Source organism: Eschrichtius robustus, chromosome X, assembly GCF_028021215.1.
Source record: "Eschrichtius robustus isolate mEscRob2 chromosome X, mEscRob2.pri, whole genome shotgun sequence".
NCBI classification, from domain to species: domain Eukaryota; kingdom Metazoa; phylum Chordata; class Mammalia; order Artiodactyla; family Eschrichtiidae; genus Eschrichtius; species Eschrichtius robustus.
Genome location: NC_090845.1, coordinates 38,960,731 through 38,976,976, shown reverse-complemented (window position 1 = coordinate 38,976,976; position 16,246 = coordinate 38,960,731). Strand labels below are relative to the sequence as shown.

The 16,246-nt window shown below is 34.5% G+C and overlaps 1 protein-coding gene across 2 annotated transcripts in view; it reads right to left on the bottom strand.

The window, feature by feature from the left end:
- USP9X (ubiquitin specific peptidase 9 X-linked) overlaps positions 1–16,246 on the bottom strand; it is a 118,242-nt gene that overhangs the window by 52,376 nt on the left and 49,620 nt on the right. Inside the window, exons 12-17 of one of the 2 annotated variants that reach the window (XM_068534067.1) lie at positions 14,383–14,589; positions 12,859–12,995; positions 11,538–11,686; positions 5,575–5,662; positions 2,526–2,868; positions 514–609 (exon numbers count right to left, since the gene is read on the bottom strand). In XM_068534067.1, coding sequence (XP_068390168.1) covers positions 514–609; positions 2,526–2,868; positions 5,575–5,662; positions 11,538–11,686; positions 12,859–12,995; positions 14,383–14,589 — 1,020 coding nt within the window. The remainder of the gene's footprint in view (positions 1–513; positions 610–2,525; positions 2,869–5,574; positions 5,663–11,537; positions 11,687–12,858; positions 12,996–14,382; positions 14,590–16,246) is intronic. The other variant, XM_068534068.1, reaches the window with a different exon arrangement.

The window sequence follows — 16,246 nt, the reverse complement described above, 5'->3', positions numbered from 1 at the left end:
ATATTCAATGTCCTTTGATAAACCATAATGGAAAAGAATATAAACAAAGAATGTATATGTATGTATAACTGAATCACTTAGCTGTGCAGCAGAAATTAACACAACATTGTAAAATCTACTATACATCAATAAAATAGAAACAATAATAATAAACACACACTATGTTTTGTCAAAGGAAGCTAACGTTATTTAAGTTAACAAGTATAAACTAGATACATAAAAAATGAACTTCAGGATTAGGTGCCAGAATGGAAAGAAATTCGGCCGAAATCTCCTACCATAACTATACTCAAAATAATCACTTCAAGATAATTATATCAAGATGAGACTCATTTAGACAGCATTTTGTAGGAGAGAAATGTGGACTAAATATTTTAGGTATGTTTTTATAATACGAATTGAAACAAAAACAATTTCTAGTTAATCTTGAAGTAAAGGAAAAAATTCTTATTAGCAAGAGTTCTTCAATCAGAATTCAAATTTGTGGAAATTTTAATACATGTCAATCCTCACCTGATTGACCTGTAGCCTTGGACCAAGGTTCGTGTATATCTCTTTAAGGAGATCTATAGCTCTGCTGGCAATATCATCATTACTCTGAATCACCACCTAGGTTCAAAAAGATTCAAGTGTAAATACCTTTCAAGAAATATTTTAGTTGGGCATTTCCATTCAAACCATACCTTCAGTTATTTTTAATACAGCATTCAATAATTTAAAAGGGAATATCGACTTTGATAATCAAGTAAAATTAAAGTGAGAAAACAGACCAAAAATATAACAAATGCAAAACTCAAGTCTTTGAATAAATCAAGTTAAGAAAGAAAGACACATTTTACTAAGAATAAAATATGCTGTCATTAGTATTATTTAACCCTGCAATTCAACACCCTGGTAACCAAGCAGTGAGATATTAAGGAAGGAATTCAAATTAGTTAAAGGAAACAAAGATTATATGAAATACAGCTTACCATAAAAGGTTACCCACCCCTACCCCATTTGTATAGATCTTCATCACTCATCTAATCATATCAGTGGTTTTCAAACTATGTATAGAACTCTAGGAGTGATGACGAGTTTTAGGGATGAACCCTATAATAGGCTTGGGAGGGGGAAGGGAGTGAAGCATAGCGAGACTGATTCGCAAGAAAAAAATCACGCTTTCCTTTCTCACTTCAACTAGTTGTACATTTTGGAGTATTATCTAAATTTTGACTTTTAAAAAGGGTCTCTGCTGTTTAAAAATCTTGAAAACCACGCACCTAAAGTCTGAATAATCAAATACCAAAGTAAACAACTTGGTCTGTCTGCAGAAAAACATTTCAGATCCAGAAAACAATATAAACTGCTGTGAACAGATCAGATTTTTAAAGACAGGAATGATATATTAATACTATATTACAAAAACATGGATGGAACTTGAGGGCATTATGATAAGTGCTAATAAGTCAGAGAGAGAGAGACAAATACTGTGTGATCTCACTTATATGTGGAATCTAAAAAAATAAAAAACACAAACAAAAAATTGAACTCATAGATACAGAGAACAGATTAATGGTTGCCAAATGGTGAACAGGTTCAAAAGGTACAAACTTCCAGTTATAAAATAAATTAAGTCCTGGGGATGTAATGCAGAGCACAGTGACTACAGGTAATAATACTGTACTGCATATTTGAAAGAGTGAATGGTAAGAGAGTAAATTTTTTTTTTTGCCGAGCCACACAGCTTTCGGGACCTTAGTTCCCCAACCAGGGACTGAACCCAGGCCACAGCAGTGAAAGCACCGAGTCCTAACCACTGGACCACCAGGGAATTCTCGAGTAAATCTTAAAAGTTCTCATTACAAGAAAAAAAAATGTAACTGTGTAGTGATAGATGTTAACTAGACTTATTGTGATCATTTTGCAGTACGTACACATCAAATCATTATGCTGTATACCTGAAACTAATGTAGTGTTGTATGTCAATTATATCTCAACTAAAAAAAAAAAAAAAAAAAAAAATATATATATATATATACTATAAAGGTGCAAAGGTGGAAAAATTAGCTTTAAGTAGATAATATTTTACTCAGGTATCTAAAAATATCACAAGTTAAACAGTGCTGATAAAGTATACATTCATAATCCTTTCTAAATAAAGTCTTTTTTTCTGCCCTCTATTTTAGCATTAAATGGATAAGCTAAAATTAATGTTGAAGAAGAAACAGAGGTCTACATTAAACTAAAAAAGGGAAGAAAATAACTTTCATGGAGGGGCATGAAAGATCTGTATGGTTAGTGCATTTACTTCTAAACACATCTGGGACAGACAGATTCTAAGCCAAGACAAAAGGAACATCAGTGGCAGGAGGAGGGGGAGGTGGAGGGAGGGAGAAAAGTAAGATAAAGATGAACTATCACTACCTCCTGCGACAAGCATCAGAGCAGCATACATACATATAATTCATTTGTACAAATGTGATTTCTTACCTATTTGAAAAACATCAGATACACTGCTTACAAAGTTCCTACTTTTCACTTACCCTCCAAAGGTAGTCTAATCCTATTAACTCCAAATCATCCATCATATATGCTCTCCTTTTTGCTACTAGTTTTCCTTCTCGACAATTCACAGCTTTGAAGAATCGCTCAAAACATTTCATTCCATTTTCAGTCAGCAGAGAAGGATCAAGCTGAAGTACATTGCTTTCAAAGAAGTCCTTATTAATATCAGGATCCAAGTCTGGTTCATCGCCCATCAACTTGGAATACCACTTAAAACAGGCTTCACGATCACAAAGGTAAACTGCGTTCTCTGCTAAGCATTTCCATATTTGCTTTGCCTGAGGAGCGCAGAGCCACAGTTGGCCATCCTTCAATAAAAATCTTGAAAGACATAAAAAATTAGCAATTAGATCTATATAATTTTTTATCCTGAAAGGCAATCTGTCTCTATATATGGGAAATAATCCATTTATCACAATTATATTTTAACTACAGGTAAAAAGACGTCAGTTTTTTATCAACATCTTAAAATAACTTATTTCTTAATTTTTATCTATTACTAAAAAATACTAGATATTAATTCATTCTACAAGCACATATTAAGCACCTACAATGTGCCAGGAACTCTGGTACATCACTGGACCTAAACTGAAAAAAAGATTTGTTCCCTGTACACGTGAAACACTGTAAATCAACTATACTTCAATAAAAATAAAATAAAATAAAATAAAAGGATACACATTGGGAGAAAAAAAGATTTGTTCCCTGAACTTAAACAGTTTCATCTTTGAAACCAGCCATTTTGAAAGTATGTTTACTAGGTTACCTGAGTTTTAGCATTGTGCTTATATGGTATCATTGGAGAAAGAGGTATTCTATTATGTGACTTTATAGATAACCAACTCATCAACGCTGAAGAGTTAAAATTGCTTAAATTTTAATATTTGATGATGATCTAATATTCATCACTCAGTACTTGGCCACACTGAACAGAATAACCGACATATTTTAAACTTTTTAATGTCAAAACTCAACAGGATGCTTATTAATTATTCAGTGGCATTCTCGAGGGTCTTTTTAGTTTTGGGACTATAGGTTTAGTTCAAGTGAATTCTGTTTCAACTAGTTTCTTCTGTTAGCTTCCTTTTTCTTTTAGCATTCATCCACCCACCCTGTCGGCCATATCTCTGAATGACAAGAGAATGAACATCTCGTTTTATTCTGAAGAACTTAACACAATCTTTAGCTAATGTAATGGTGGCTCCATTCCCAATTACATAGTAAGGTGAATGTATTTAAGGTTCCCTCTTCATTTCAAAGCATTTTGAGTTATCAATTCTAGTGTCTTTGATATTTTCATAGTATTGCTGAGCTTAAAGAGGGCTTCTAGCACCTGTCCTACCTAACCCTGTCACCTCTAATTTACAGATAGGAAACTGAGGTCCAATATGATAAAATACAGTTGTTTTCAGTTTTGAGTTGTGTTTTGGTTTGGTTTGGTTTTTAAAAACAGCAGCAGAAAACTTTCTTCAAGCAAAAATTCCATTTGGAAGGCCAATGTATAAAACTAAAAGCAGAGCTGTTTCAATTGTTGGGAAGAGGAGGAAAGAAGTGAGAAATGGGGATAAAACCTCTACTGCTCGTCCAGAAATCTTGGAGGAAGCTCCTCAGAAGCCCTAAGGCTCCAAGGTAGGTTTGAAAAATCACTGGTCTAATAGAAAAAGCACAGACTTAAGTCAGATACACCTAAGTTGAGTAGTGCAGCACTATGATATACTGGCCGTGTGATTTCAAACAAGCTAGTTTAAGCCATGCGAATCTCAGTTTTCTTATTAATCAAACTGGGATAATACCTGCCTCCCTGCACTGCTATGAGGATTAAATGTAAAGCATTTAACACAGGTCAAATACAGAGTGAGTAAAGTTCGGTTCCCGTCCCTTGAGAGAATTGCTGTAGGTCATATAGATAGGTACTAATAGAGCAAGGACTAAAAACAAGTCCTCTGATCCCAAACTTTAATTTAGCAAAAGAGCTGATAACCACTCTTCTGTTCTAGGCAATCTAAAAGATACAACACACACCAATCAATAACAATGGCTCACTACGGCAATGATTCTCAATCTGGGGAGGAAGGTCCTTCCATCCAGATGGTTGAAAAACAAAACACACACAAAACCACTTCACTTTAAACAAATGCCAAATTTCTTAAAACCTGGTGTCTAGAGTTTTCCCTCAAGTTAAAATCTTAATGTAACTACTTATGTCAGTGTTTCCAAGTAAGCACATAATTCAATAAACGTAAGCCTATAATTAATGTAGCCCAGGAGAAAATTCCCCAGTGTATCAAAATAATAAATGCAATAGATGTTATGAGGCACTCATAATCTGGGCATTTCCCTCAGCATGCTTATGATCTGAATAAGCTCTTCTGCTATATGATGTGGTTTCTGAATTCACAAGAAACCTCTCATCATGAAAAATTTGAACAATTTCAAATCTACAAGTGTATAATCATTAAAAGCTAAACATCAATGAGTAAATCAAGCCTTGGACTACATTTAACTTTGGCTTAAGGGAATAAACCTCTTTTCCTCATCCCTATCAGAATAATGTTATTAACCCATGACCCCAGACTGCCTTTGTCAGCCACTGTTAGGATAAACGAGGCACCAAAGAACTCAAATCACTCTTTTGGAGTGCTGGTCCAACAGCCTTTTCTCCCCATTTCCTTAGTGTCTATGATATCATTAAGGTCAATATGGTTCTCTAGCTGCTTCTGTCAAAATATGGAAATCTCTTCTTTAAAAATAAATATAAACAAATATGAAGACCAGAATTCTATACAAAAGGTTTAAATGTGTTCTCTTCAAATACTGCAAAGAAGAAAAGTTAAAACTCAGCCAATAATTTAAAAATATTTAATAATGAACACATAGGGAAATGTCCTGTGACTTTCATGTAATGATTTCCACATGGGGAAATAAAATGTGGCAAGAGCCACCTAACAAAGACCTAGTCATATAGCATATCAACTTGGTATTCTTTATCTGTCTTAAAAAGAGCAACACTAATTGTTTAAAACAAACCTAAGGAAGTTAAGCCGTTCTTGAACTTCTTGAACATGACTATATCTACTTCCCAGCCTCACAGTTTGTGGGTCATAGTCTTCATGGTCTGCAAATTAAGAAAAATCTTGCATTATACACATGGTTATCCATATCATTGCTGACTTTAATCAAAGGAAGATAAGTCAGTTAAAAAGTCGTTAATCCTTTACCACTAAAAGGCAATATGAAATTTACTAATTACTGGTAGTTTCTACCCATCTCCTTTTTTCCCAACCAAAATAACCTTTCCTTTCACATAACCAAAAGAAAATAGTCTGTTAAATGTGCTGTCAAAAATAATTCTTCATACAACCCCTTTGCCCAATTTTCATACATAATGAAGTAATTTCTGATTACAGCCTAAGACTGACCTGAGTGGTCTATGTTATAAAAAATTATATTGCTAACCTCTATCTAGGAAGTTATAGTTAACGCAAGATGCTACTCTACATAATGAAGTTATCATACCATAATCACCACCAGCATGTTATGAAAGCCTTGAACATTCTCAGATAAATTTAAGAAAACCTACCCTCTATCACGGCACGACGATGGGTATATATTGGTCACTAGGCCTAGCTTAATTTGGAAATTCCTTAAAAAAGTTTTAATAAAATAAAGCTAGTAAACCCTTTGGTTTTACTTTCATTAGAGTATACCCTACAATGGAAGAAAAAAGTCTCAGTGTTGGCAGTGAAAGACCAGAGCAAAAAAAACCTTTAAAAGCACCTCTGGTCCTAAAAACACATTGGACAGTGTTTTTTTGTTTTTATTTTATTGGAAAAAGCCATATATGCTCTGGAAATGGTCAAGTTAATTTGTGGCTTAGAGCAGAAGAAAGCTGAAGTAAATGTTCTGAACAAGTGCTTTCAACTGCTTGGGAATCAGTGACATTTCTTCCAGAAAGCTGAGGCAAGTTATGCAGGAATAAGAAATTATGTAATTTTTTTTTTTTTTTTAGAAATTGTATAATTTAATTAGCATTAATTATTGGTATTTTCATACCCTGGATCTTATGGTATGTGTATGCTAGTGCCAAAGAATTCTGATTGTGAGAGACCCTTTAGACATAGTAATGGTAATCAATGTCTTCATTTTTTTTTTTTAAATTTATTTATTTTTGGCTGCATTGGGTCTTCGTTGCTGCACGCGGGCTTTCTCTAGTTGCGGCGAGCGGGGGCTACTCTTCATTGCGGTGCACGGGCTTCTCATTGCGGTGGCTTCTCTTTGTTGCAGATCATGGACTCTAGGCACACAGGCTTCAGCAGTTGTGGCGCACGGGCTTAGCTGCTCCGTGGCATGTGGGATCTTCCCAGACCAGGGCTCAAACCCGTGTCCCCTGCATTGGCAGGCGGATTCTTAAGCACTGTGCCACCAGGGAAGTCCAGGAGCGCAGAGTCTTAACCACTGGACCACCAGGGAAGTTCCTGTATATTGATCTTAATTCCTGCAATCTAGGGGAACTCATTTATTAGTTTTAATAGATTTTAACAGAGTCTTTAGAATTTTCTGTATATGAGATGGTGTTATCTATTAGACATAATTTACAATTTCTTTTCCAATCTGGATGCTTTTTATTTCTTTTTCATGTCTAGTTGATCTTGCTAGCATCTCCAGTAGAACGTTAAATAGAAGGGACTAGAGTGGACATCCTTGTCTCATTCCTAATCCTAAGGGAAAAGCAGCCAGTCTTTCACCATTAAGTATGATGTTAGCTGTAGGTTTTTTGAGATGCCCTTTATCAGGTTGAGGAAACTTCCTTCTATTCCTGGTTTGTTGAATGTTTTTATAATGAAAGGTGTTGGATTTTGTCAAATGCTTTTTCTGCATCTACTGAGATGATCTCATAGTTTTGGCCCTTTATTCTATTAATATGGTATATTACAATTGACTTGGGGTGTCAAATCAACATTGTGTTACAGGGATACATTCCATTTGGCCCTGGTGCATAATCCTTTTTATATGTTGCTGGATTCTGTTTGCTTGTTTTTTTGATAACTTTTGACTATATCACAAGGTATACTGATCTGCAATTTTCTTTTGATGTCTTTGTATTATTTTGGTAGCAGGATAATAATGGCTTCATACTATGAGCCTGGAAGTATTCCTCTTTTTGAAAGAATATGTGAAGGACTGGTGTTAATTCTTCTTTAAATATTCAGTAAATTCACTAATTCACTAGTGAAATTCACTAATGACCTGGTTCTGGGCTTTTCTTTGTGGGAAGTTTTTTGATTACTAATTCAATCTTTTTACTTGTTATACATCTATTCAAATTTTCAACTGATTCTTGAGTCAGTTTCAGTAATCTGGCATTCTCTTATTTTTTAAATTTTTGTTAAGGTTAGTGGTGATGGCCTCTCCTTTTTGACTTTCACAACTGAGCCTAACTAAAGGTTTGTAAATTTTGCTGATCTTTTCAAAGAACCAACTTTCAGTTTCATTGATTTTTCTCTTCTCTATTTCACTTATTTCTGCTCTAATCTTTATTACTTCCTTTTTGTTTTCAGGTTAGTTTTCTCTATTCTACTTTTTGAAGGTGAAATGTTACTGATTTGCTATCTTTCTTCTTTAATACAGGAATTCTGCAGTATAAATTTCCTCTAAGCACTGATTTAGGAACACTCCATAAGTTTTGACATTTTATGTTCTTTTTCATTCATCTCAGCATATTCTCATTTCACTTGGCATTTCATCTTTGACCCACTGGTTAGTAAAGAATGTATACTTTCCATACACCTGTGAAATTCCCAAATTTACTCTTTAATTTATAATTTAATTCCACTGCGTACAAAAAACCTACTTGTATAATTTCAATGCTTTTAAAGTTAATAACGCTTGCTTATAGCCTAGAGTATGGTCTGTCCTGGAGGATATTCTGTGTATACGTGAGAAGAACGTACATTCTGCTGTTTTCGGGTGGAGTATTCTACAGATATCTTTTAGGTATAGTTTATGGGTTTATAGTGTTCAGGTCTTCTATTCCGCTCCCCCCCCCCCGCACCCCGTGGCTTTGAATTACTGTCTGCTGTCAGTTGCTTTCAGCCTAATTACTTCCTTTAGTATTTCTCCAAAGGCAAGTTGGCTAGCAACAAATTATCGCCAACGTTTGAGAATGTCTTTACTTTGCCTTCATTTCTGAAAGACAGTTTTGATGAATGTAAGGTTCTTAGTTGTCAGGTCCCTCCCCTGCCCCTGGCACTTTGAATAGGTTGTCCTACTGCCTTCTGGCCTCCAATGTTCTGATAAATCAGTTGTTAATTTTATTGGGGTTTCCTTGTATATGAGGAGGTAATTGAAAGTGGCAGTCCTCAGAAGACAGAATGCAAAAATGTGATCTACAATAAAGACAAGTCCTCCAACTCTATCCAGAAACCAGGAAAAATGGTAAATAAAACTTTTATAAGTGTTCAAGTCAGTACAAAGTCTATCCTACCAATAAGGTAAACCTTAATTGAAAACTGAGAGATGGTTTTATACTGTGTTGTATGCATATAAAAAACTTTTAAAAAATGACTTGGTAAGCACCAATGCTTGAAGGCAATAAGAACACATGAGTAAATACTGAAGATAATTTTAGTAAGTTCATTACTTTATCTAAATAATGTTAAAACAGGAGGCAGAATCAGCTGACCATGCTACTGAGGAAATGTCGTCACCCCTCCTGCCAAAGCTTAAGATACTAGTACAGATGAAACATGGGCAGGACAAATAATACTGGTGAAATACTTATCAGAAATTGAGAATATCAGTAAACTAGAAACCTGATGTTATCCTGCTGCATAATGTCTCATACCTAATGGGATCCATGCAACATTTTATTATATAGAGGCTAAAACATAATTTATTTTTGAATTGCAAATTTGGAAACTGGTGGTTGATCGATTTCCAAATGGTGTGAAAAGTTTGTTTTAACAGGAGAATTTTACTAGCTTTAAAAATTACTTTCTCCCCATATTTAAGTATCTGGAGACTGATCAGTATTAATCAGAAGATTACTACAATAGAGGAAGAAAAGGTATCAAAGTTAGTTAGGACGAACAGAAGGTATGGTGTCAATAAAGTCAGGGGACCATATCAGTAGCAGTAAGAATTCAAGGGCTTACTATGTACCAGGCATTATTCTAGCATAAATAACTTGTTCAAGGTCATACACCTAATATGTTAGGTCATGTTTCAAAATCTAGGCAATCTTACTATGCAGATTCACATCGCTTACTTTGTGAAGATACAGACAATATAAGAAGGGGAAACTGAAGCCTGAAGGCATTCAGTCCATGAAATTGAGATGAAGCAATGACTCATGTAGAATTTGACTACAAAGGAAAAGAAAACCCTAGTGAGGCTGAACTGTACGTGTATCATCTCCTGATAGCCTCGAGAGCAGGATTCTCAACCTCTGACAATGAAATTAAATGAAATACCACATGCAAATAAATTAAGTAAAGATTAGCAATGCAACACATGTGGTTTATATTAAGGCTTCATTTGGGGGGAAGGCCTGCATTGGCATCTGTGAGGGCTTTGTACCATCAAGAAGAGGTGACATCATAACAGAATGTGAGTTACATTAAACTGAGCCGAGATGTCTGAATGCTTGGGAGTACTACATGCAAACCTCTTTTGCCTCTCTCAGATTTTGTTTGCATTTGGTATATAACATAAATCATATGGTTGCATGCCTATGTTGTCCTGATTATTCTATCATGCTACTTAGATGAACTTAGGACTGAAATGATAAAAGATTATTGCCTGGTGCCTATCAGTTGCCTGATGCTTAAACTGGCTATGCAATCTATTAACTAGGACTCAGCTGGCCCGGAGTGGTAAATGGAAGAACAGAGTCAACAAAATCAGTTCAGGTATCTTGAGAGCTGCTTAGTTTTTCAATTATGTTTATCTGAGTTTTATATGGGAATGTATGTATGTACCTTAAGTGTTAAGCAAAAACCTTGTGATTTATAAGCACCTTGGTTGGAATTTTATTCAACAATGCCAAGAATCTACTCTAACTCTTCAAATAATGAGTATTAGAAATATCCTCATTTTTAATATATATATTGGCTTCTGCAGACTCTACTATAACATGTTAAAGGAGTGGTATGTTCAAGTAACCATTATGTTCAATTCTATCTCTGTGGTAATATAAAGTTTTCTTTCTATGGCAATGTGAAGAAACTTAAACCTACAAGATAGTTCTGGGGTTTATTTTGGGGCCTATGAGTTTGGCATAAGACAGAGGAATATGTACTAAGAACCCATATGTACCCTAGCACACAGACTCAGACACAACTGTCAGAGGGCAAAAGCACATTGAAACAGAGCTCCACATATGGCAGGCGCTTAAAAACGGACTGTTAACACCACAGAAATCTTTACCTTAACATGTTAAAACAAATTCACACTTTGAAACCAATGTAAACATGTGGATTCTAGTAGCCTCGGATCTCTTTCTTATAAACTTTTAATTCATAAAGTCTGAAGAACTTATGAAACATGGACTTAGGATTACAAATGAACTATAGTATTTGCAAGAACAGACTTAGACAAAAGGTTTCTTGAAAAGATAAGGGTGGTGGTAGTAAGGAAACAAAGGATGAAAATGAGTCAGGTACATACCTAGGAAGGTAACAACCAATTGTAGTATAGGCAGGCAGGGCTCCCAGGCAGGGAAGAAAAAGAAATCAATTTAACAAGGAGAGTGGGTAAGGCAAGCACTTAGTAAAGAGCCTTGAAATGCTGGCCTGGAGTTTAGAATGTGTAAGATTTGGGAGTAAAAGTGGATCACAGGTTCATAAAGGAACACAGTTTATAAAATCAACTACCTCGCATCTTTAAAAATACATTTGTTGTCACTTCTAAGGTGACTGATAAAAAAAAAAAATGCTGGTAAGGGAAACTGCTGTTATTTTTCATAGTTCATGTTAGCTTACAATACATACCTCTAGCATATAGTCTCATGCTTTCCATATAAGTTGCAAGGTTTTCTGCTACCAAAGTAACTAGGGCATGATTGTGCTGAAGTTGATTGATTAAGTCATGGCGATAGAATACATGGGGACTTCGCTGAGTTTGACTGAAACGAGAAGAACTTAACAATATAATTAGGCAATTAAACTCTGTTGTAATCGAAAGAGCTTATACAATCTAAATTCTGAGATACTAATTTAAACACTTAAAATGGTTTCCTTCACAACAGAATTAACTTTGGGCCATTTATTTTCTTTAATGACAATATTAAGCTATTTAAAAGAAAATAATCAATACCTCAAAAACAAGACATTAATTCCACTATTCTTACTTCATACAAAAACTATGCATTAATATTCTCCAATTTCACACTATGGGAAAATCAATGACTGATTTCTTCTGCCATACTACAGTAGTACCAAAGCACTTACAAGTTTACATGATTATTTCCAGAATTATAAAATAGAAACATTTCTTGTAACATTAGCACCACAAAGATTATGTTGTAAATGTAGTGGAGAATTTAATCAAAGAAAGTGCTTTCGTTAAAATTTTATTTATTAGGCATTCAAAGTACAGAATTATCTCTTATTTCCATCAAGTATGCCAGATAATTTCAGTGGCATGTGTTGTATCTATTAATCTCATTCCTCACTGCATTTTATCCTTCCTGCTTTGTTTCCCTTTTTGCCTGTACCTACCCTAATCCGCATTATATATTTCTTACAGACATTATATTTCCGTAATTGGTTTACTTTGCAATGTTTTAACGTTTTATTAACTTTGAAATGTCATACTACAGAAGTTTTCACAGTAAAATAAACCTATTGGCTTTTTAAATAGTTTTTAAAGTTAATTTCAAACATTAGATTTCAGGTATGTTCAAACGATGGAAGATGACAGGTATAGTTTAAAAATACTTTTTTCTGATTTATTTTAGCTAAATTTCTGTTAAATAGCCGACTTCAAATATCTTACATGCCAAACTTCAGTTACTGGAATAATTTGTTCTTGTACTTTCTGGTTGTAAGAGTTGGAACAGATAACATGAAAGCAATATTATCATCTTTATTCTGATACTTATCACTAAACTGTGTCTGACTTCCTCATCAATAAAAGAGGAGGATATGATAAAGGAATCCTCTTTTGTTCAAATTTAATCCATGTGTAAGCGTCCTGTCACCCCACTGTAATTTTCTTTTTTAAAACTTGCTTTCACCAACTGACAATGCCGTTTCTTTTCAATAAAATACATAAAATAAAAATATTGAAATTTTCTGTTAAAAGCCTTACCTCAAATTTTGAGGTGCTTCGCCAAACAAACTACAAATTTCTCTAATTTGTTTCAGTGCAGGAATTACCCATTTGTCATTTGTACGAAGTTCTTCTATAAAGCGATCTATCCACTGTATCTTCTGTGTGTCACGGTCCTTAAAAAACAATTTCAATGTTTTATATAGGTCAATACTCAGGAGAATTCCACCTTCAAATTCGTTTGAGAATTACAAAATAGAGCTTTTCTTATAAGATTAGCATCATACACATTATGCTGTAACTGCAGTGAAGAATTTAATAATAATAAAAAGCTGCTTTTAAGTACATTTTTATTCCACATATACTACCAAAACTCCCAAAAGTAAAACACTATTATAAAAACTCAACATGACACAGATTCAGACATATCTACAGAAAGGTATTAAGCACACTGAAAAGTTTGATTTTAAAAGTTGCCAGGAGGTAGACATTTAGCTTTACCCAATGTATTAAGAGATTCTACCCCATAATAAAATCCAGCAATAACATGTAACTCCGATTGTTACTCTGTATGGGTTTGTTTTTAGCATAGTAAGGAACATTGAAAATTTATATTTTACCAAGAAAATAGTATGGCAACTGAGTGAAAAAAATTCACCAATAATAAATTCACACACAAGGAGAGAAAGAGACAGAAACAGGTATAAGCAATTAAAAATTAATGTTATAAAATCAAAATTACTTCAGATATATTTTACTTCTCATACTTTATTTACTTTACTCCTTCCCTGAGTCAATAATAATCAGAAATGTAGGTTTGTGTACCTAACAATTTTAAGTACAGATTATTTTTATTTTGTGTTTGTGTCCCTCTTTAATGAAATAATTTAAACTCAAGGTTCTTATTACTATTTGGTATACTACATACTTAATGAACTACTAGTACAAGTGTAGTAAAAAAAATAAAAAACAAAAAACAAAACACCTACACTTACGTGAGCTTATTAGTTCTTATATAAATTTCAGTTCATTAGTATAGGAAATTAGTTATTCAGCAATATTCATTTTACCATGAATTAAAAAGATACACATGCTACAAGTTAGAATGCAGGGAAGTTGTTGTGTGATCTGCTCATAGGGAAGGCACTAAATGTTTTAGTGTTTAGGAAGTTCTACTAATTTTTCTTAACTTCCGTAAGAAGCAAAGAAAACCTAACTTCTCTTACCTCTAAAGTCCATAATCAACTTTAAAATCTTATATGATCTATTGATATTTGAAACTGGTATTTCAGCACCATACATCTGACACTACCACCAGTATATTACTTGTTTTGTTTATACCGTCTTTCTACTAAGAAGACTAAACTGCTTTTAGATGATGCACGAAACTTAGACATAGAGACCTAAGAGGAAGGTGGACTTAACATGAACAAAGTATGTCAATTCTTGAAGATCACTTCAAAAATAACAATGTCAGAAAAACCTGGAACTATTCTATATCTAAGCCATTCTCATGGTGAAGGAGAAGGGTCACAAAAAGTGAGCAAGGCAGCACAACCTCACCTGGGAGCAACTATAATCTAGTATTTTTATGTGGGCACTGAGAGCCAGGTCCATGATGTCTACAGGCACATCATCACTATGGGCCAGATTCCACAGGAGGTTCAACACTTTGTGTGCCATCACACCATCTTTATCATCTTCTGCAAGACGACGTATCAGCTCAAGTAGCTTTTCTCGCTGCTTTTTACTTGCATTTGTCCAACTGGCCTAGAAAGTTTTTTTAAAATGATATGGAAACAACACATATTTATTGGTCACTGCTTAAAATTGTCACTGGATAAACTATATTCATCAGAAAAACAACACAGCTGAGCACAGCATTATTCAAGTGGTATCTGAGCGATAAGATAGGACAGATTTAAACTCCAGGAAAAACAAAAGAATCTCCATTTACAGTTAAATACCGCAGATCAGAGTTTCTCAACCTTGGTACTACAAACATTCTGGACTGGAAAACTCTTTTTCCAGTTTTGTGGGGGGCTGTCACGTGCATTGTAGGAAGTTTAACAGCACCCCTGGCCTCTACCCCACTAGAAGCCAGCAGCAACTCCTCCTCCTAGCTGTGACAACGAAAAATATCTCCAGGTACTGCCAAGCATCTCTGGGAAGCAGAACAGCCGCCTGTGGAAAACTACTGCCTTAGATTCAGTCTGTCATTTGCGCCTTTAAAATTATATTAAAAGATGTTAAAGACAACTTGATATACAAAGATTTTCATAATAAATGAAAAAAGCCTTTTATAGAGCAATGTGCATTACACGCATTTAAAAACAGAAGTCTATAACAAAGTCTGTTATTATCCAAGACTTACACAGAACAGAAATGATACAATGCTATTTCAATTTAGAAGACAGAATACTCATTTAAAAACTCTAAAATGGAAAACAAAACAAACAAACAAACAAACAAAAACCCCTCTCTAAAGTGGTACTTTTTAAATGCCCAGTTTATACAATGGGGTATGTGTGCAGGCTGGTGGCATCTGGTGGGTAGAGGTCAGGGATGTTGCTAAACAAGATGAGGAAAGGTGTATGTATAAAGTTGATAATCAATGTTTATTGGAAAATAAACTGAAATCAACCTAATGGCAAATAGCAGAAGGATGATTAAGTAAACTACAGAGGATCCTTTCAATGGAATTATTACTCAGACATTTACAATGTGATAAATACAGGATATGTCATAAGTCAACTGGAGCGCACACTTCTAATTCCTCCTAGACCCCTTAAAATTATGAAAGGAATAAGATAAAGCTGCTAGGAATATAAGAAAAGACTGAAATATTAGACTATATTACAATTAAGAACATTTTAAAGAGAGAGACCAGCAAGCATTATGTGCCTCCTAAAGAAGAGCACATAACCACCTATGATATATTCTAGCAAAACAACAACAACAAAGGCTCTGTATCATACTTTTGATATACAGCAAAGCAATAATCAATCCAGTTTCCTCAACAAATAATTTACAAGGAAAAAGTAAAGAAAAAGGGAGGAACTGTAGATTCAAAGAGACTTAAAAGACATATGCAACTGATTACAAACTATGAAGCCTAGCTCAAACAAACTCCAAAAATAAGGTATAATCTGAGGCAACTGAAGTTTCATCACTATTTGACAGTATTAAGGAATTATTAGTTTTTAGGTATGGTAACGATATTGTGAAGTTTTTCTTCATGTACTTATCTCTAACAGACATATACTAAAATCATTAAATATGGAAAGCAGAATCCATTAAGAACATTTGTTCAGGGCTTCCCTGGTGGCACAGTGGTTAAGAATCCACCTGCTAATGCAGGGGACACGGGTCCGAGCCCTCGTCCGGGAAGATCCCACATGCCGTGGAGCAACTAAGCCCGTGCACC